This window comes from Chaetodon auriga, chromosome 8 (assembly GCF_051107435.1).
Source record: "Chaetodon auriga isolate fChaAug3 chromosome 8, fChaAug3.hap1, whole genome shotgun sequence".
In the NCBI taxonomy this organism is placed as follows: Eukaryota; Metazoa; Chordata; class Actinopteri; order Chaetodontiformes; family Chaetodontidae; genus Chaetodon; species Chaetodon auriga.
Window position 1 is genome coordinate 9,115,759 of NC_135081.1, and position 21,978 is coordinate 9,137,736.

General features: G+C 43.3%; 1 protein-coding gene across 12 annotated transcripts in view; it reads right to left on the reverse strand.

The window, feature by feature from the left end:
• Positions 1 to 21,978, reverse strand: part of plecb (plectin b) — a 123,482-nt gene that overhangs the window by 47,526 nt on the left and 53,978 nt on the right. For 5 of the 12 annotated variants that reach the window (XM_076737286.1, XM_076737285.1, XM_076737284.1 and 2 more), the window contains exon 1: positions 10,944 to 14,853. The exons of the other annotated variants lie outside the window; for them this stretch is intronic. In XM_076737286.1, the coding sequence (XP_076593401.1) occupies positions 10,944 to 14,532 (3,589 nt within the window). In that variant the 5' untranslated portion in view covers positions 14,533 to 14,853. Of the gene's footprint in view, positions 1 to 10,943; positions 14,854 to 21,978 lie in introns of those variants that run through there. 12 annotated transcript variants of the gene reach the window in all.

The following is a 21,978-nucleotide window of genomic DNA, read 5'->3' on the forward strand; positions in this document are numbered from 1 at the left end:
CTGGACTCTGTATTAACCTCAACTGAAAAAAGGTTCTTCCCTAATTATTGTCTTTCTCAGTCTACTGTCCCAGCATCTGACTGTTGCCCAGAGTCAGTGTTTAGTTTTCAGATTTTGTTCACACAAGAAGTATAAAGGACATGTGTTTGAGAGCCTGGGGAAGTGCAGGGTAAAGTGACTGTTTTTTTGGTAGTTCTACTGCAGCCCTGAAGCAACAGACATGTCTTCAAGATATCATAATCACTAGTTCTTCAATGTCCTCTGGGCTTTCAAGAACCAAGATGAAGATCTCCACGCGTGACATACTCTCAACTCTCCAACTTGCATGGGGAATGATATGTTTGAATACAATATAACCACAAACACTAAAGGCTGATCACCGAGTCATGATTTTATGTCTGGTCAAAGGAGCGGTCTACTCACCATACACCAACTGTCGCCAGTCAACTTTAGGATGTGACAATTTATGACAGGGCACAGCTGAACTGTTCCTGTGTCCCATTTAAAGGGGAAAGTGATCTAAATATGCTGTGCTCTCTTCTAGGATACTGACCTTTAACCCAGGACCATAGGGGGTGCTCTCTGATCGCCTCACAGGCTACACTGACTACAATCACTCATTGAGCAACATTTCTGGGTGACCTGCTTTTAGTCACTGTTTTTGGCCCCAAGTTAACATACATTTGGTGCTGATTACAAGTTGTTAATTCAATATGTAAAATGATTTAAGAGCACCAAATTTAAGATACCACTCCTCTATCTGTCCATTGAATATGAAGCAAGGATTAGGGTAAAGACTACAGGAGAGAACAGCTAGCCTGGATCAGTCAGAAGTTAACAAAATTCTCCTACCAGCATCTCTCACCTTTACATCTAGTTTGTTTAATCCTTAGAAAATCCAAAGCCTACAACTGCCAATTGGTGGTTTTACAGTGGGTCATGTGTATTGTTTCCTTTAGACAGAGCCATGCTAGCCGTTCATCCTGTCTCCAGACTTAATGCTAAGATAAGCTAGCTGGCTACAATCAGTCTCAGATGAATCTCTAAGTCTGAGCAAGAAAGTGACTCAGCATATTTGCTAAAATGTTAAAATATTGCTTGAAATGTAGATGCTAATGTTAATGTTTCTTTTTTTATATAATCAAAGCTATAATGAATGAATGAAAAGGAGACAGGAAAACTGGACTGAGGAACAGCCTGAAAAACAGTCACACATAATGCCTCAACGAACTTTAAACATCTGAAATCAACTTAGAACTGATATTTTCTGCAGTACCTTAATTACTTAATCCATACCAAGACCATAGTCTTGCACAACATACATTAGCATCTTTAGGGAAATTGCTATGTCACTGCATACTAAAGGGAGCACAGAGAAAGCCTGAACAGAGATCACAAGGGATATAAATAAACTCCCAGTACAGGACCGGATGTGTTTCCATGGTCCCAGTGCTGCTCATAAATAAAATCAGCTCTAAATGAATGTGTGCTCCATGTGGACATGAAAACTGCATCCAAAGCCCCTTTGGGTTTCTTTGAGCCCCTGAGACATAAGTTCACTGTTTATGTTATGACTCATGCCCACTGCTTCACCAGCAGCAGTCACAGTGGTGTGGGCCATCTAGGCAGTTTTAAACACACTCATGAGACCCTGGAAAAAGCACACACACTAGTGTACAGTAAGTGGTAGCTGGATTGGTCCAGAGTAGGAATTGTGGCTGTTTCCAGGAAGAATGCTGGCTTTTCCGTAAACCAGGCCAAAGCCAGAGCCGGAGCTCAACCACCACAGCCCACACAGCACTGCGAGCGTCTGACATTCATCTCTAAAAGAGCGTTTGTTTGGCAGTGTGTGTGATTAAATGGCACTTGGGCTCTTAGCATGTCAAACAGGATGTTATACTTTACAAGCATAGTAAAAAATGCCTTGACACATTCTCAACTATCAGCTCCCGTGTAAGAGGGAGGGAGTGTGAGGTTACCGTAGCTAAAAGAGCCACCTGTTCAACCAGTTCAGGGTGAAAACTTCCACCAAACTATCATGCAAAGCAATGTAACGTCCCATTGACAGCCGCGGAAACACCCAGTGTTCTAAAACATCCCTCACTCAGCTCACTCAACACTATGTGGATGTTAAGTCAGGTGTGATGTCTCTGTGACATCTGAACTGAAAGTATGAGTTTGAGTTTAGCTTTGGCGTATTCTGCTGGGCCCCTGGGGTTAACTTGCCAATTTTGGCAGTCTGAGAAAGGGAAAACAAACACAGATGAGAGGTGAAAGATCAGCGGGGGAATGTCGAGAGATGCACCTTGTGTTTGACACAAAGTATTTACAGTCTAACTCGGCCACGCCCCCCTCCCCCTTGACCTTTCGGCTGACCTCATTCCAACATGATTGCAAGAGTATGTTAATATCCATGTTCCCACCTCTGCACGCACAGCACAGTGTAGTGCGCATCTGACTGGAAGCTGAAGCTCACTGCTCTCGTAAGCGATAGCTCAAGCTGAGGAGCTAGTGAGTGGATCGAGTACAGAGCTGTCATCATGCAGAGTGGACGCCAGTGAAAAGGGGACAGCTAAGACCAGAAAGCCCCATGACGGGCTTGGACTGAAGAGCACAGATCAGCAGGGACAGCAGCTGCATTTAACTCTTCAGTATCTCAGGAACATTAGCAGATGGAACATTATAATGTCATGGTTAGATAAACAACAGTACATAAGCTATTGGCAGATATGAGTTATCATTGATTAGACTGATGTGTCTTTTGTATAAGAAGGCAATTCAATTTTGACATTTCAGAAAAAATGTTATATTGTGTGCAAAATATCAAATGGCACAATGTATTCTTGATTGAAAAGTTGTCTTTGTTTTTTTTTTCCGCTGGGTCAAAATGCACCTATAGTAATATCTTCCTATCCTCAGTCAATGCTGATCATATTATTGCCTTTCCATTAACACACAGACTGCTAAATGTCTATTTACACATCACAAACAGTTTTACTTCTGTTGCTACCACATTCCAATACATGATGGAAGCTGGTTACACATTAACTAAACAGCATCTCAGCAGTTTCTTCACAGTTAATCTCTCACCACAGTCACCTTCCTTTCAACATGTTGACTTAATGATGCCGCAAGAAGAAAAGTCAAAGTCAGTAGGCTTCATTGTCTGGAAACCATGACTGTACAAAATTTCATGGCAATCTATCCAATAGCCATTGAGATATTTCAGTCCAGACCAAGGCAATGGACTGACTGGACTGGCAGACAGACTGAGAAGCCTGGCTAAAAACTCACAGTGAGTAATTGTGTACCTTGAGAATAATACACCAAAGTCTGTGGCAAACAAGACTAATGTGCAGTCATAGGATCAAGCAGGTTATTGTTTATCTGCAGGATTAGAGAGCACTCTTTGGAGGGATTTCTGTGCATACAAATTGTATTTTTCTCCAGGGCAAATCCACAACAAAGTCATCAAAGCGTTGCTACAGGTTGGCATCTTTTGTAATACTGTCTGTTTGTTCAAAGGCTGGCAGCCGGTTTGGGGACTGGCAGTACCTCAAACCTGGCAGGTGGACCAAACCAGTGCTAAGAGAAAGAGATTCTTAGTAAGGAGACCCAGAACATACATACACATCCCCCAACACTCACTCACAGGCCTTTGATCCACAACCAAACTTGACTAGACAGGTCTGGGTGGGAACTTGTAAGGCATTGTTTGGACATAGCACTCACCAGTTGTCCTGCAGCACAACAAAAGAAAATCAGATAAGTCCAGCTTGGTATAGCCTGGACTAGTTTGTATCTGTGCAACTGTGTCATGTCGGACTGTCAGTCTCTGGGCCACTGCAACATGAGCCAAATAGAAGGCCTCCCACGCTGTCTGAGCTTAATGAGGGCTAATCCCTTTGCAGCTGCAACGAAGAACAGACACTTTATGAAACTGGCACGGAAAGGCCCGGTGGCACCTCTGACTGATCACAGTGGACAACGCCTGACAGGTTTCAAGGTTACACATGAACGTGACTAATGCACAGGGTAAACATGCCACATGTGAAGCAGCTCACAGGGTTAGTAATACGATCTTTATGAATCAAAGGGTCAAGAACAATAAACATATGCATAAACAGAATTAATGACATCAGAAAAGTGAACCATATGCAAAAATACCTCCTATAACTAGAACTGCTAACACAGCATTAGCACCAAAATCAGAATTTAGCGATTTAGGAAGAGATAAAGCTAACACTCCTCTAGCATCCAGCTACTTTGAGACTTTGATGTTACTCTCATTGCTTTTTTTAACCTTTACCAAACCACTGTGTCAATATCCTGCAACGTGCAGCTGTCTTACCTTGCCTCATGTGCTTTCTCAAGCGCCAGAATACAATTAGGGTGACTAAGTGCCCCAAAACCACCAGGGCGGGGAGAGTGGGTCCCGGGGGGCTTGGAGGCATTTGTTGCGACAGATAGAGAGAAGATAGAGGGGATGAGGGTGATGAGCCTGGGCTGTAGTGACAGGTGGGCCCTCACTAAGAAGGGGAGTGGGGTGGCGTGGGTGTGGCAGGGACATTAACAAAAAAAAAAAAAAGGCCATCTTGAGCTGGAATTCCTGCTGTTTTCCCACCCTGAGGCTATTACTGAAAGCCGTCTGGTCTGCCTCTCCTGATTGTTCAGCTGTTTTCAGACACCGGTCTAAAAGGTGCACTCTATACAACAAGTTATACGATAAAGAGCAGCTAGTCATGTTTCAAAATATGTGGTTTCTTTTCCAGTGCTAAAGCAGGTTGTCAGTATTTACTGCTTTAGTACTTCATCCAAGCTCAGCTGTTAATCTGTGTCATAGATATCTCTATTCCATTTGGCTTCTCTCCGTATCAACTGCTGCAGGATGAAAAAGAACTATATTGTGTTTTTGTTTCTTATCTGACACACCTCTGTTAGTCACTCCATCTTATTGCAACAAATACTTCCTGTTACCAGACAGAATGGCCTTGCTATCTGTATTCTTGGCTGATTCTTGAGAACAGGGTCAAACTTAATAAAACAATGACAAGCATAAAGCCAGACCAGCTTGTTTTTCTTTGATAGTCTATCTGAAGTCAAAGGACTCAAAGCATCCTATTATTATTGCACATCTGAAGCAGCCAATGATTACTGTGTAAAGACCTTTAGATAGGTGACACAGCGATAAATGTTAGAAAACCTACAAATTTAGAATCTTTATTTTTGACACAACAATAACAAACACACTCCAGCAGCAGCACTGGGATAGTAGGGAACGATAACAGGTGGTTGTGGTTTTACAGCTATCTGAAAGAGGCCAGACATACACACACACACACACACACACACACACACACGGCTGTGTCTCACACACACAAAGTAAAAGTTTTGAATAAAGTACAGTCTTTATAAGTCACCCCTACTTGTTGACGGACCTCAGATGTCACACTGACAGGAAAAACACATCGTAAAGGGAGGGGGGTGGGTGGGTGGGAGGCATTGCCTGCCTCAACCCCTGCCCTCACCCCACTTCTATCTACGTACCATCGATTAAAGGAAAAAACAGACGGCAGCCAACCTCACTCATGATTTAGGTCAGTGAACAGGTTTAAATATGGAACACAATCTGTGCGGCAGTAGCTGAATGCAGCGCTTTGTCAAATGTGAATGTGTGTGTCTGTGTCATGAGAATGCGCACCGATCAGGAACACAACAAGACTTCACACTGTACGTTTGCCAAAAACTCACCAACGGTCGGCAGCCAGACAGACAGACGCAGTTAGACACAGACAGACACACCACAGCAACCCCACTCTGTGGACCTACCAGGTATGATCTTCATCTACAGTACAGAAAGGAAGAGGAGGACGAGGGTGAAGAAAAAGAGAGCTGGACAGAGGGGGAATGAAGAGGACAGGAGAGGCTCCTGTATGTTTGCTCTGAACGGGCTTGTTTCTCCGTTGTGTTGAATTTTGACAGGCTGCGCCTGCTGCTGGGATCCGTCAGTCTGCTCTCCCGTGGCCAAGGGAGGAGGGACGACATGCCAAGCCTGGGGAACGGGGCAGGGGCGAGGGGCTCAGAGGGCCGAGGGGGGGTTTGTGGCTAGGGAGAGAGGGCTGGAGCTGACTGAGTGTTATAAATATCCACCAGAGCCAGATGATCACACAGTGTCACAGTTAGAAACTGATGGAAGACCTCTGGCGGGATACTTGGCTACACTCACCCCCTAGAGACATCCCCCGCAAACACAAGCAGACCCCCCCCCCCTCCTACTTCTCTCTTTGATGATGATGGTGGCAGATTTATTCTGTGATATTAAAAAAAAGATCTCATGTGTGAGCCCCCGGTGTAAAACATGATTAACATATGCTAGTGCGAGTCGTCATTTAAACATAATATTGTCAGCACAGACAAAAGTAGACTCATCACTACTATACCACAATGACTATTGTATTTCTAAGTTCTGGTCATCCAGAAATTTCAACTTAATCCAGTCACTCACCCACTCACTGCTCCTTTGCATCACAACCAACCTTCTGCCCAACCTTCAGCTATAACAGGATTATAAGGATCATTTATAAGTTTTTACTCAAAGTCTGACATTTAAACTGCAAATGAGACAGGTTAAACTGGGTATACTCAGAGTCATCATAGGAAAAAGCCCCAGCAGTAACATTAAACAGACAAAAAGCAACAATAAAAACGGAGAGCTCAGACTGATGGTATATATTTGCTAAATAAGATCACACAGAGTTTAGTGATGGACAGATTTTCAGAGAGTTTAGCATAACCAGAGCTCTCAGTGTTCATCCCCTATTGCTTTTGGGATCACTGCAATGCACAACATTCTCTAAATATAGTAGCATCTAATATACGCATATGGCTTTATGGTTCTAGTGGTGACAACTGGCTCCACTTCACCGTAATGCTAAAAGCCATCCCACCCGGTGTCTGGAGGGTAGAGCTGGGATTGTCTTATCTCATGATACATGGACACTGTAAATGGAGGTCCTGTGTAAAATGAAGGCAGCTATACTGAGAAACCATGTAGGGGCTTTACCGAGGATCACAGGGAATTCCTCCATGAACATCCTCATGTGCCTTCATGAACTCCTGAACTTAACAGACGCCTGAGCCCAACAAACACATTATTCATGTCAGGACACATAGGTGAAAGGTATTCTAAGCTCGTGTCTAGAGGGAAATACCTCTTGTCTCAATCTACACCAATATAGTGCAGAGGCTCCATTTTGTAAAACTGCTCTCCCCTAATGACCAATTAATGCTGACTAAGCAGGTGGTGAGATCTCTCTTGAGAAAACACTGCTTAATGTAAGATTTAAAACCCTTTAAAACAAAGGTCGAAGACTTAAAGATAAGGCTATAAAAACCTTACAGAATACTGAACATGTGCAAACTGTAACTATTCCACCAACTCAGTCACAGAAGTGAAGTTGAGTCAGCTCCTGCAATAAGGCCCAACATGTACCCTGGGAAATGACTAATGGAATAACCATTTTGGCCAAACCCTTGATGTTATCCATATGTTATCGATCTCTCTGTTCCCAGAATTTGGCCTACAGTGAGTTAACTGTTACATTGCTACAACAGATTTATGATTCGGCATTACTGCCCAGCCTCTAGTTATTATAACACAGCAAACTGCTATTAAATTTGATATCAAACAGTTTGTGCTCGCCAACGCGGTACATCAAACTGGCAACTTAAACTCCTGTGCTGGACGATCACACACAACGGGGACGTGGGAGAGGATTATGTTTTGGTTGCTCATTACACTGTGCAATCATTTTCACACACTTATTTGCTCCTTCCTGCCAACAAACATTTCAGTTTTAAGCACAAATACTGATTCTTGTCTTATATCTGAAAATCTGAATTTTATAGAAATAATGCAGCTTTGGACGACTCCAGTCGTCTTCTCGTGTTTCATTCTGTCTCAGTATTTTCAGCACTGGCACAGACTGTTGTATCAACATCTCTTCCTCGTCAAAATGTTTGCTTGGTGTGCGTGTGTCTCAATTTATGAAAGGTCGGCCGCTATGTTCTGACACTTGTGACGAGTCCAGTAACATGTAAGATGTGTTTTCACAGGTGGAGTCAGCTGTAAAAGATAGGGCACTGCAGCTAAGGTCATTTACTTTGTTTTGAGCAAAACATGACTGGTGGCCAACAGCAGAAACAGAAGCAGCGGATTCTACTTAAGCTGTCAACTCACAACACTGCATACTGATAGATGGCATGAGACTGAACATTCATTATGTCCCCTGACTTTTTTTTCTGTTTCTACTCGAAAAGGTCAAGCTCATAATTCAAGCTCTCAGATTTGAGAATGGGCTGGGTGAGTCATAACATCGAAATGATGTGCCACCATAATGAAAGGCACAGAGCTGCAGCACACTGTAGCGATTCACTTAACCAATCACACAAGTATGTACCGGGCATGATTTCAGAGATGAAAACATGGAGGACCTCAGTGACATGTCTGGGATATGATTTAGCCTAATTGCCCCTGGTGCCATGTGTGGGCAGACTTTAAACAGCCTCTGGATGGTCTTTTCATGCAAAAGTGCTCACTGCACAACTTTTGTTTCAGCACACACAGCACCCTCCATTCAACAGAAATCAAAAGAGCCTCACGCAAAGTGTTCCCTAGAATTCTAAACCAGTTCAAGGAGGCCATATTTTGAAAGTAACATTTTTGTGGCGTAAGTCAGTAACTGAAATACCTTCCTTCTTCCTGGTTTCCACATCACTGATGCAATGAAAGAGTAATAGAAATTGTAGCACGACAAAAGTAGTAATACCTCACTGCAACCATATCCTAGGGTGTAACTGAGTCTGCTGACAGCTATTTCATGAGCTAACATACCAGGAATACCTCACTCAGTAGGATCATAACGCTAAAAACTGTATCTCCCTAAAGCACCGCCAAATCTAACACTACTCATCAAATCTGAGGCAAAATCAGAAGGAAGCAGTTTCTGGCAGCAGTGCACAATGCTTAGCCTGATAAGCAAAAAGAAAACAATGTTTGTCCATTATTTATCGTGAAATATGGGTTAATTATGTGTGTTCAACTTAAATATGTGTGTTTTATCAACAAACCTCTGATTATACTTGAAGCATTTGGTCTGTGCAACAGATGACAATGGTTGTTAATGGACAGCAGATGTCAGCAGTGGGTCAGCAAACACTGTGGTCACCAGATCTGATTATGTCACACATCAGACTGAAGCCCACAATTAAATGTGTAATTTAAATCTTTGGAAAGGCTCACGATTCCAATTATCAGTGCTAAGCCGAGTTCAAGGATGTTTCAGATGTTGAAGAGCAAATGTAGTTTAAGATGAGTTCCATATGCTGTTTACTGTATATGCAAGTCATAAATATACTTTTATCGAACTGCAAAAGGGACTTACTTTCCTGATTAGTAGCACAGATTGAATAAAGGAACTGGGCTGCTAATTGAATCCAGATCTGCTGTCACGTGTGGAACCAAACAAACACACCCATAGAGCTGTGAGCAAGCTGTTCCAACTTCCTGACTCTTTGTCCGTTGCTCACACCCACAACAGACAACGCCCATGTGAAGTCCTTGCTACACACCCTCGTAGGTATAAAAAAAATGCACACATTAGTCAAAGTATGATAATTTCCTTTTTAAGGTTGTGAAATATTAAGCATTCTCCACACATTCTGGAGTCACATGAATATGCTTTGGCATCATGAGTTAAGACGAGGGTTGCAAGTTTCACTTCAGCAGCACCAACCAAAGCATCAAATGGCAGATTTTTCTGGACTTTCTACAACTGTTATTTTCCAAATCCAGCAAAGGGGGTAAGGATATACTACAGTTATCACATTGCCTACATAACTCCCATATCCCACACATGCCATTACATAATGGTATGCAAGGGGCATGCTTATCTCCTATACAAGACAGGCTGAAAAGAGAACTGAGAAAACAACCACAGAACAGAAAACAGTGCCAAGAACACAGTCTTACTGGAGCAAGGAGGAGAAATGCTCCCAAAAGCACCACACCTCCTTCTCTTAGTCAGTCTGGCTTAAACTCGCGCGCAACTATCTCAGCAGGGAACAGGCGAGGCAGAATCTCAGCAAACAGCCCCACCTTGTTGGAATGACTGTAGGTCTGCATAATCTCATTTGGCAAACACTCAGAGATGGCTCCAGAGATTACTGTTACCACTGAAACATGTGCAGCGCTCAATTTATTCCAAAACAAAATTGGAATTTCCCACCCAAAAAGTGTAAGTTTTTGGATTTGATTTTTTTAATAGACTGATAATTGCCACTTCCACATGATCTGCATGTAAACAGTGTGGTAAATTACAGGTAGGATTTAATTGCCACTGAATGCTAAAGTTTTTTTTTATATAGTTTTCATGTTTAACTTTCACCTGTTATTATGTGGGGAGGAGGGACCTGTGCCATAATGTGCTAAATCTGACAGTGTCTCGAAAACACCGTGCTGTGACAGTGTTACTGATACTTCATCTATTTTAACACACACATAATTAAATCACAGTGGACTCTTCTCACCAGCTCACTGAAACTATTCCTAAAGAGAGACTGCCTCTTAGTCCACATCATAAAGCAAAGGCTGGGCTCTGTAATATGTAACTTTAAACCATAAACTGTAATCAAATCACCCCAAGTAATACTTTGGAAGAGAAGTTAGAGACAGACAATTACAGTATGGGGATGTTCTATGGGGATGTATGAAATACTTTAAGTACATGACAATGTGGAAAAGCAACAATAGAGCCATCATCAAATATCCTACCTAAGACCTCCCACACTTCAAAGCAAGGTGTATGCCAACAAGCAAGAGTAACGACATCACATGCACAGAGATAGTAGGACAAGGCAGGAAGTAGACACACATTCGAACAAACCTTCAATGAAGTTGGGCCACGTCTTCTCCTCTGGCTCTTCCAGTGAGTGGTCCCACTCTTCCTCAGGTGAGGCTCCCTGCACCCTGGCCTCTGCTGCCCCTGACAAAAGTGCCCGCTCTATGGCAATTGCTTCCAGAACATCCAGATCCAGTTCTTCTCCTTCTCCCTCAGGTTGCACAGGTGGAGGAGGTGACTGTTCCCCAGTTGCCTGAGGACTTACAATCTGCTTCACCTCAACTATCTCTTCAACCACTACAATTTTCCTCCTCATGGCGGCCTCGTCTATGTCAGGGCTTACAGATTCACAGGTGTATCCCAGGTGAAGCTGGTCAGGCTGGGCAACTGCGGGTGTGGCAGTGGCAGAGGGTGTGTCCTCCAAGTCCCTCTTCTTCTCTTCCTCCTTCTTTAAGGCCTCAGAAACAGAGAGCCTTTTCTCTGTGCTGCGCTCTGCTGCCTGACTGGCTGAACGTTGTGCAACTTTGGGAGGCTCCTCTTGCTTGGCGAGGGGGCTGGCCTGTGCCTGAGCTACAGCTGCCTCTGCTGTTACCACTGGTGCTGCTGACGCTAATTCTCCGGCTGCGTGCGCTTCCCTCGCAGTGGAGGATGTTTTTGGTTTCAGAACCTCCCGCTTGATTTTCTCTGCAAAGGGCAGTGCTGGCTCCACCTCCCCTTTGTCTGCTGGGGCCTCAGAGAGCACAGCTGCTGCCTGCCTTGTTTCCTCACTGCACATTCTTTCAGGAGTCATCTTTGGAGGAACACTCACTTCTGTCAGTTCAGAGGCCATGACAGGGCTGTCTTTAACTGTGGCCTTGGGCAATGATGTAATGTTAGTGGACAGCAATGCTTCAGCTTCAGGCAAACAGACAGGCTTTGTGCTTATGGTGTCTGATACTGGTGTCTGAACCTGCTTTTTCCCTTTCCCTTTCTTCCTGCCCTTTGAAGATTCCTCTGCAGCTCTCTCTGTGCTTATTAGGGATTTACTCTCAACGGCGTCTTTCTGAGATTCTGACGGTGGTGCAGGGCTTTTCTCTTCAGGTTTAGGGCTTGCTTGTATAAGCTCCACTTGAGTTATTTTCTGCACACTCACTGTTTCCACTTTAGTGACAGTCATTTCCTCAGATTTCACTGGTTCCACGAGGGGCAATTTAGAGTTTAACTTGTCTTTGGAGCATAACGGTCCCAGTGCTATTTTGCTGACACTGCTTTCCTCAACTTTCTCTTTTACTTGTGTATCACCTGGAAGTTCCACTGGGGGCACTGCAGGGATCTGATCTAATGGCAGTGATGCTACTTGTGAAATATTCTGGTCAGGAGTTTGTTTAGAAACTTCCATTTTTGGCTTCCCATCAGTTTGTTGAAGAACTTTCTTTATTTTCCCTCCATCAATATCTATTTCAACCTGAGCCTCATTTTCCTCAACAGGTGATGCCCCTGCAGTCTTTTTGCTGGTACACATGGCCATTGGTTCTGAGGTGATCATTGGTGTGGGTTGGAGCGTATTTTTAGCCACCTCCTCAGAGGGCTTGTCAATAGAGGTTTTTTCCTTCTCCACCTTTAAGTCAGGAAGCTCCTCAGCTTTGATGCTCTTGGATATCTCACCTGGAGATTTCTTTTTCTTTCTTTTTGATTTAGAGCTTCCCTCCACCACTTGTTTGGTTTCCACAAGCACCTCTGTGGTGGCGGCATTTTGACTACACTGAGGTGAAGAGGAGTCTTTTTGCACTAATGTGGGGCCCTGTACTAAGATTTTAAAGGCCTCATCTGGCACTGTTTTTTCATCTTTCTTGACATGAGAAATCACCTTTATATTGGTTTTCTCCTGTTTTGTAATCATTTCTGTTACTGTAGCTTTCCCCTTGACAGGTTTGTTATCTTCAGTACTGGCCACAGGTGCTGAGAGAGTGGTAGTCGTTTTAACTTCAAGTATTGAGGACTCAGCCACCTTTGTAGTTTTCTGGGGCACTTCACTAGCTGGGAGATTCGCTGAGGTCACATCAATGGGCTCCTGGGTCACTTTAACTTTAGAGATCTCCTTTACTGCAGTAGTAGGCAATACTGGCTTGCTGGTGGTACAGTCAGGTGTGGGTTTGGTGGTCTCCTGAGTGGCAGGGACTTTGGCAGTTGTCTTGGCCGTCTCATGATCTATTTTCGATTCAATTGGGGGCTTCCCCTCTGCAGTTTTAACTGATTCCTCATTAACCTTTGTTCTCTCAAGCCTCTCTTCCTTGACATTTTTACTGACAGGTTTTGAGATTACTGGTGTGGCAGTATTACTGACGAGTTTGGAGGTTTCCTGAGCGGCAGCCATTGTAAAAACTGCCTGGGCCTTCACTTTATCAGTAACTGTTTCAGGTGTAGCTTTGACCTTTGCAGATTTAATTCGATCCACCTTTCTTGTCTCTTCTTCCTTGACATCTTTATTGACAGGTGTTGTGATGACAGGGACAGAAGTGACAGTGTCAGTAACAAGCTTAGAGGTTTCTTGAGCAGCAGGCATTGTAATGACTGCTTGGGGCTTTACTTTATCAGTTGCCATTTCAGCTATAGCCTTGACCTCTGCAGATTTAACTGGATCCACAATTACCTTTTTCATTCTCTCCTCTTTCACCTCTGAATTAGGAAGTGTTGTGGTAGTTACCATTTTCCTCGACTTCATGGAAGTTGTTCCATCAGTGAGTTTAAGCTTCTCTTTATTTGTTTTGGGAGTAGAGGGTTCAGCTGGAATCTTTGATGTTGCAGCACCTGCAGCCTCAGCGACAGCAGCCACAGTTAATGGTAGGGCTATTTTGGAGGACACTGATGTCAGAGTCTGTGACACATCCTGTGTCAGAGCCACTCTCTGAACCTGGACAGAAATTGGAGCGTTCTCCTTGGGGACTTCAGACACTTTTCTCTCCTGTGACATTGTTACTGGCTTCTCGTTGCAAACATCACGCTGCTGATGAGAAACTCTTTTACCCCAGTTCTCCTCCATCACAGCTGCTTCACTTCTGAAGCTGTTCCCCTTCCTAAACAGAGGCTGAGACTGGTCCTCCACCTCCCATGATGCTTTTGGCCTCACTGATTCTGTAGTCAAGGGTCGACCCCTAAACCTGGGGGTCCTATCAGAGTAGCTCTCTCTTTCTCCAGGAGCCATCATTTTATGGCGGTAACCTTGACGCTCAGCCAGAGCCTCTTGGCTCTCTGCTTCACCCTTGCGCCCTGGCTTAGGAACATAAGATGTAGGACCTTCCACAGATTGGACCCGTGCAGCCCGGTGGGCAATGGCCAAGGTGGCGGCAGGTTTTCTTACCCTCTGCAGGGAGGCAGGGACAATTTCAGGTGGCAAGTGGAGGTAGTCACGCAGGTAAACAATGCCTTCGTTGGTCAGGTACCAGTAGAAATGTCTCCAGGCAAATGTCTCTTTCACAAAGCCGCGAGACTTAAGAGACCCCATGGCACGGATTACTTGGAGGTTACTCACACCTTCTATCTCAGGGTGCTTGGTCTGTGGCCTCTTGTCTTTCTTGGCCACCATGACACCATCTCGAAACAGGACCTCATAGATGGCCCTAAGGTCCCGCAGGGGCATCAGCATTCCAGCAACCATTGTGCTTTTTGTCACTAAACTCTTTTAAAGTAAAACTGAAAATAGCAACATGAAAGGAAGACAAATAAGACAATCTCACGTCTTGTTGTGTGAAAGAATCCAGTGGCAAAACCAGCTGTCACGTGCTTCTCAATTCAATTAGAAAAAATGAACGAGGAAATCCATGTAATCTTTTCTCTTACTTTGTATCCCTCTTGTTCTTGCTGATCCTTTGGATATCGTGAAGAAAAAAGAATATTCCTCTGTGAAATCTGACTTAAACAAACTCAAAAGTGTTCTGTTCCCCTACCTTCAGCGTGGCTGGGAATGAACAGTCTCCGTTCTGCCGAGATGGCAATGACAGAATGGAAGAGAGGGAGCGTGTGTGTGTGAGAGAGAGAGTGAGGCACACTTCTCAGTCCGGCTCCTCCTACCCTCTCTATTTCTTAGGAAAAAACTGGCATGGAAAAAAATTCTCACTAAAGTAAATAGTACAGCTGGAAGTAGGGAACAAAGAAAAAAAGTGTTGCAATAAATCGATTTGAAATAAAGGAAGAGCAAAATCAAATGAATGGAAGAACACATCTATGAAGTGTGTCTGAGCACATGTTCTGTAGCTCTGTGACTTTTGCGGAGACACCCACCCAGGCATGAAAGCACACGCCTCCTATTCAATGTACACGCTCTCTCTCACACACACACACCCACACCTCTAAACACTCTACCACTGGCTGATACACACCCTTTGGCATGACACACACACATGCATCAGCCAAATGAATGGACTCTTCTAAACAGAGATTAGTTACGAAGAAAGAGAGTCAACCCGTTGGTATACATCTATCCAGCCTGTGAGAGACCTGCTGGGCATCCATGTAGGTTATCAAGCACAAGGTGTCTAGTTTTACACATTTCCTGATCAGGTATCACTGAGAAGTTTTTACTCCACACACACATGGTGTGGTTTACAGGTCTCATGTCACAGTCTTTATATGTATAAAGGCTGGTGATATTTTACAAACACTTCACAGACTGGTAATTTGATAGCAGAGCTAACAGAACTCATGTTAAGTTCAATTCTATTCAAGTCCCCAAGTGAAGGAAACTACATAGCCTAATCAGTATTTCCCATAGCAGCTCATTAAAGTGACGCAACAGGCTGTAAAGCACCCTAAAGTTGTGTTGCTGCATCAGACAGCTAACATTAGCGCTTCATGCCTCAATTTAGCTGGGAACCAAGGATCTGTCTTGCACAACTATATAAAGAACTGTGCATTATAGCTAACCTTTTCAGCACTCCCAGAAACATGATATCAGATTTCTTTCCCTAGATCACTGCTCTCTTCTGTACATCTGTCTCCCGTTCGTCTCTCTGTGTCAGTGAGAGTGTCCTGTCATGGCCAGTGTCCAGTGAAAACCAAACTAGAAGGAACTGACCATTGTTGGACAGAGAAAAGTAGTACATGTCCACTCATCCAGTTGAATAGAAACGGATACACTAAAGAGCAGAGTAAGGAGACGGTACTGTGCTGGAACACAGTGATCCAGTCGCAAAATTACAGCGGCAATGAAATGATGCATTTCCCCTTCTGTTTGAAACCACACACACTATTACACACTTGCAGAGGACTGTTTTCATTTTATTTGCCATGGCAACAGTCAAATGAAGAGAGCCAGTTCTGAGTAAGCCATATATCCACTTTCAGGGCTGCAGTGGAGCAGAAGGCCATAAATCTGTTGTCCTGGACAGCTGGACTACACTGTCATTTATCAGACCACTATTAGCAAAGACACTGATATGATCTCAGACAAAACATAAGCACACTGTCAAATTTTCATCAGCATTCAAGAAATTATCAGAGGGCAAAAACAGTCTTACATACAGCATTTGCTTAAAACCAAACAAACATTAAATATGAACACAATAAAGCAGTAATATTCAATAAATTAAGTCTTCCAGTGATAGCAGACAGAGTTTTTGATAATGCTGTCCCACAATTCCTGTCCCACAACAGTTCTTTGACATTGATCGAGTCAGACTTGGTGATGATGCCTCAGGCCATGTATGTACTCCACCTACGGTTGATAAGCTCTAAATCATCTCTTAAGATGTTACATCCTCCTTTGTGGTGCAAGTAAAGTTAATGAGTGAAGGCTGGGAGGGGTTTTCAGTGGAGTGACAAATGAATACTCCGGTTCATTGTACAAGAAAGGCATTCCTCTGTCTTACGAAACAAATGTTTTATCATTGACATGCTGCAGTTTGCCTGGCATTGAAGCAAAAGCGTTGGTGATGGCAGCTGATAAAAGCTGGATGTGTATGTGCCTGTGCCAATCTGCAACCTTGGGCTTAAGTAAGGCTATTTAAGTCGCATGAAATTGGTTCTGAATCATTTCATTGCTCAACCCATTTGGTATGGTGTGGTACACTGCTGAATGTCTAGCTGGCAGTTAACATGTCATGTAAACCAACATATAAGGAATTTATCCAAAAAGAAAAAAGAAAAACAAAAAAGCATGCACATTGCAAAACAACGCTCCAATAATAGACCAGGCAACTATGTGTTAACATTTGGGGTAATCTGCAACACCATGCATGGTGCCCTACTCTCCAGACTGCATATCAGTGTGATTTCATGCACTGTTTATGCACAAAGTGTTCAGTGAACTTCAAACTTCCCACAGTGACCCTTATTCTGGCTTGAGGCCCGGTCCCTGCAGCCATCCAAATATCAAATATGACCGCTTCAACAGAAATACTGTATCACCAGGCCTGACAGATGCTGGCAATGAACAGGGTGCACTTCACAGTGCTTTGGTGGTTACAACAGCTGTGTGCAGGTTTGAGGTGGTATTAACAAGTTAATAAATGATCAGAAATAGCCCCTCAAAGGGAATAGGACGAAGGTTCACAGTAGAACTGGCCTCTAATTTTATTCAGTATACACATATTGCAGCAGCAGACAGTTGCAAACGGAGGCATGATGTGATTGATTAAAGCAGATAAGAGTAATAAAGAAGGGTGTCTGAATAGTTTCCTGGTTAGGAGTCCACTTCTGTCTTCTGTCTCAATGTTTCAGACCTCCACATGTCCCAGAATAGACTTGTCATCACCAATTCATGGTGGCTGGCCATTGGCCCACTGTAAAGACCGGCTGCTCTGGTGTGTTGGTCCTGCACACGTGGTCTCCATTCTGATATCAGATCCAAGCCACTCCAGCCACTTCTAGGGAAAGCAAAGGTCAGCAGAGCCTTTCTTACCCACTAATGCATGCGCTTACATTACAGTGTGATGCTGAAATTAAAGAACAAATGGTAGAATGGTGGGCTCTGCTAATGAATGACACATGTAATTCTAATGTACTGGTTAGCTTGATACCTGTCTATCAAGGTATTAAGATTTACAGAAAAGTTGAATTTGGCAGCTGCTTTTAAAGCAGGTATAAATACGATAAGTCTGCCATCTGCCAGCTACTGACCAGCAAGCACTGCAGCTTTCTAGCTCAGCAGAAGTAACTGGAACTAAATTTCTTACGGTAGTTTAAAGTAAGACATGTGACAATGAAATAAGGTGGCCCCGAAATAAAAATTTCATATAAAAAAGTAAGGCACCTATTGTGAAAGCATATGAGGTGGATAAAGCAGACACAGAGAGGGATTTTAATGGGGTAGCTCTAAGTCTACCTCACATCATGACTTGCATTTTTGTAGCTATGACAATACGCTACAATACATGAGAGCTCTCTTTTTATCTGGACCATAAGCCTACTTTCATTTTAGGAGCTTGACTGGGTATAGTTAGGTGAGTGACCCCTCAGTCAGGGACAGCTGTGCCCCCTGACAGAGCCGAAGCATGTTAGAACACAAACACCTCCCACCCAGGAATCTGCTAAAGTTAGAGATTGTTGTAAGCAGCTTTAAATGGAGGCAGGGGTTGTCACTACAGTAATCATCGGCTTTCCAAGTAGGAAACTTAATTGACTCATGAGTTAATGCTTTAACAAATTACAAATTAATTGATTAAATCTAACTGGTGCAATAAAAAACATAAATACAGTTTTACTGACAAAAATGTGTAGGTTCTGATCTAGAGGAGTAAAAAATTAGTTAGGAGACACAGGCTGTGATAAGATCAGACAACACACTTGTACAAAATGCAAAAACTTATCTTAACTGAAATGCTAAAACATGCTTCCGTGTTTGGTTGATCCTTGGGTTTTTCCTCAGGCCATCAGAACTTTGGCCAGGGGCTCTGACGACATTTCATGCATTCAGCGTTACTCACCAATATGCATTACATGTATCCTCGAGGTCTAACAAATTTGTCGAGTGCATTGCTTTCCTCATGAAACATCTGTAAATTCGATTTTGTAAGTATTTCATATCCAGAATCATTTGGGAGCTTGCAGTCTTCTTCTTGTCTGCCTTTGTCTGCTTTTGCCTTCATTGGCCATTGCAGCATATCTTGACATGTGACTGTCAGCTGCTGCTGATCAATAGAGTAGTGTGACACTGTAATCTCTTACAGGCCTTTTCCATTGGCAATTTTAGCTGTTCCAAATCAAACCATGCTGCATTGATTTTGCATTTCCATTACCAGTTTAAATGCAGCAAGATGCACTATCTCTGGAGTTGGGTCAAAGCGCGCCGAAAGTCCTCCAAGTGTATTGCAGTGAAATTAGATGGGCTTTGTCATCATTCTAGGATGTTTCAGCAACATGTTTAAAGAGCCTCCGCTGCTATTACTGGACATAGCAAGATACTTCATCACTTTCAATTGTCCTGTCTCCATTTGTCAAGCAATAGGTGGTAGGTGCCAAGCAAGCTCAATCATAACAGCCTGAAAATCCATGAGCTGGCTACCAAAAACTGTTGCATGACACAATAGTAAACTGCGCTAAAGGGGGCACTTCTTTTAAATGTCGACTCAAGACAAGCACGTCATAAGCTTGTCAGCTTGGTGTCATGACCTTCAAGCAGGTAACCCTGTTGTGACGTACATACAAATCAACGCCATGCTAGGCTGATGTGTCAAGTCAAACTCAGTCATGCAAAGTCAACACATGTTTATAGAAAAATGCTGATAAATGTGGGTGTAATTTAAAAAATGAAAGAACATGACAAAAGAGATTTGTCATATTCTTTCATTTTTTTAACATTATTTTCCTGTCCTAATTTCAAACTTACAGTTGTCCAGGGTCTGAAAAAATAGTATCACATATTGTACAGTTTGTTAAGCCCCCCAAAGTTTGCAATTTTGGTCTAAATATAAACTTGACTTGTTGACTTGACAATTGTAACACTCTGACTGACTACATGTGAGGCTTTAATCCTACCCTCATACAACCCCTAGGACAACCTTGACTGATATTTGTATGCGACAGCATGAACAACAGTGTCAATTAGTGCTTGCATGGGTACAGAAAGCAGCCTTTGAAATGCAAGAACGATGAAACTGCAAGGATTAACCCCTGGCACTGACTGGTCCATGGCCATTCTGGCTGTAATTGGGATGATCTAGCGGGGTTAAAGACAGATGACTTGAATGGAACTGTGTGTCAAGTGCACAGCCATTGAGACCACAGATTTGAGGAGTTGGCAGTAGAAAAATGCTGTAGGCCTATATACTGTCCCACTAAACACAAACCCACAGAAGTGTGTTAAACCACAGATTAGATTCAGACAAAGGAGCACTGTGTGTTAGGAGCTGTGAGCATGGAAGGAGACTGAGAGGTGTCTTTGGCATTCCTCACCCTGCTGCAAAAATAAATTAAGTTTTCTTGGATAACAGAGGTAAAAAGAGGCAAACTACATTATATGGGAATTAATCCTTTACTCTGCTCAGAGCTGAGGGGGAAGAACAATAGACAAATGTTCTGAAATCAATCAAGTCACTATAAGAACTGTGCTTGTTGCTTTGCCAACCTATTCTTGCCCCATAAATATCTTTGTAGTTGCATAAGGCTTGTGAAAAGCAACTGTGGAGTAAGACATCTTTGTTTTCTAAAATAAAGCATGTGTAACTGTGTAAGTTATTCAACAAAGATGAATATTTGTGGGAAAGCTTAAGCTAAGTAATATAAAACTGTACTGGCGTCACAAGTAGAATAGCCTACTGTGTGAGTAGAGGAAAAAAGCCAACTCTTGGCTTTTGTCTCACCAATTTACACATAAATGCACATGGAAAGTCCATAAACTGATGTGTGCATGAGGTAAAAATGGACGTGCTTATGTTCTTAACTCCACGAGTCACGGATCACACTGACTTCTCCTTTTCCAGAGTGGAAAGAAATGAAGTCACAGATTATGCCTCCCTTCACCCTTCTTACTGACCAAAAATAAGTAGGAGCACCCAAAAAGACTGACGAGTCCCTTTCATTCTTTCTTACTCTCTCTCCAACAAGCTGTCTGTCATGTGTTAGTGGTCGGATCTCTATGTGTCCAACCTTACAACACCCCCTACAGCCTCTCAGACTTGGACAGGAGCCCACCCATTAGGGGGTAAAGGAGAGCACACTGAAAGCAGGAGCAGACAGATTTGCCATGTGTATGACTAGGAACAGCTTTGGCCAAGGATAATAGGGGATAATATTCCCTTTGATTGATGAAGATGATGCCAAAGTATTCCTCACTCTATTCCGTCACATCTACTGTATCATGCAACACTGTGGGAAAGGGGTATATGTATTCCTCCTGCAGTCAAAAAAACAGAATATGTTTCCTGCCATTCTGACTAGAGTAATAAAAATCAGCTCTTGGTGGTAAATTCTGCAAACATCCAGTGACTACAAAAACGCTTTGTGCTGTAAACAAGTTCCAGCAGTGAGATCGGGACAGAAAATTTGAACCAGTCCTCGACTCTCTTGTTCTTTCCCCTGTCAGAGCTGTCTGCCAGCTCAAATGAACGGCAGCCAGGGATCAGAATCAGCATGCAAGAGATGTATTACACCGTTTAGGGGTGAGAAAAGGCTTAACTATCGTTGCATAAGGCAAATACATGGTGTGCTCAACTCCCTATTCAATGCTCCACATTCTATAATGTGAAAAATGAGCTGCTGTCTGTATGTGGCCACACCTCTTCACAACAAAAACTGTCATCGGACCAATGCTGACAACCATTCACTCACTGCGCCCTGCCTCCTTTTCCAGTATTGTTTTATGATCAATCTAGATTCGCCACTTACCTTTCTTTGGGCTGAGCCAGAACCGATCTCCAAGGGGATCTCCTCTGTCCATGCTGCTTTGATCTGACATATCATACAAAGGCCTCAGTGGCTCCAACACAACACAACACAACACCTTCTTACTGCTTTCACCGCCCAGTCAAAACCACACTGCTACTCCTTCCTTTCACCCTTGTGAGACCCAATGCCCATCCCGCGGAACAACATGGCAAGCAAGATGGGTCTAAACGAGAGATGGAATGGGAGTGGAGGGGTACATTCAGGGTAGGGAGGGTGTTTGTGA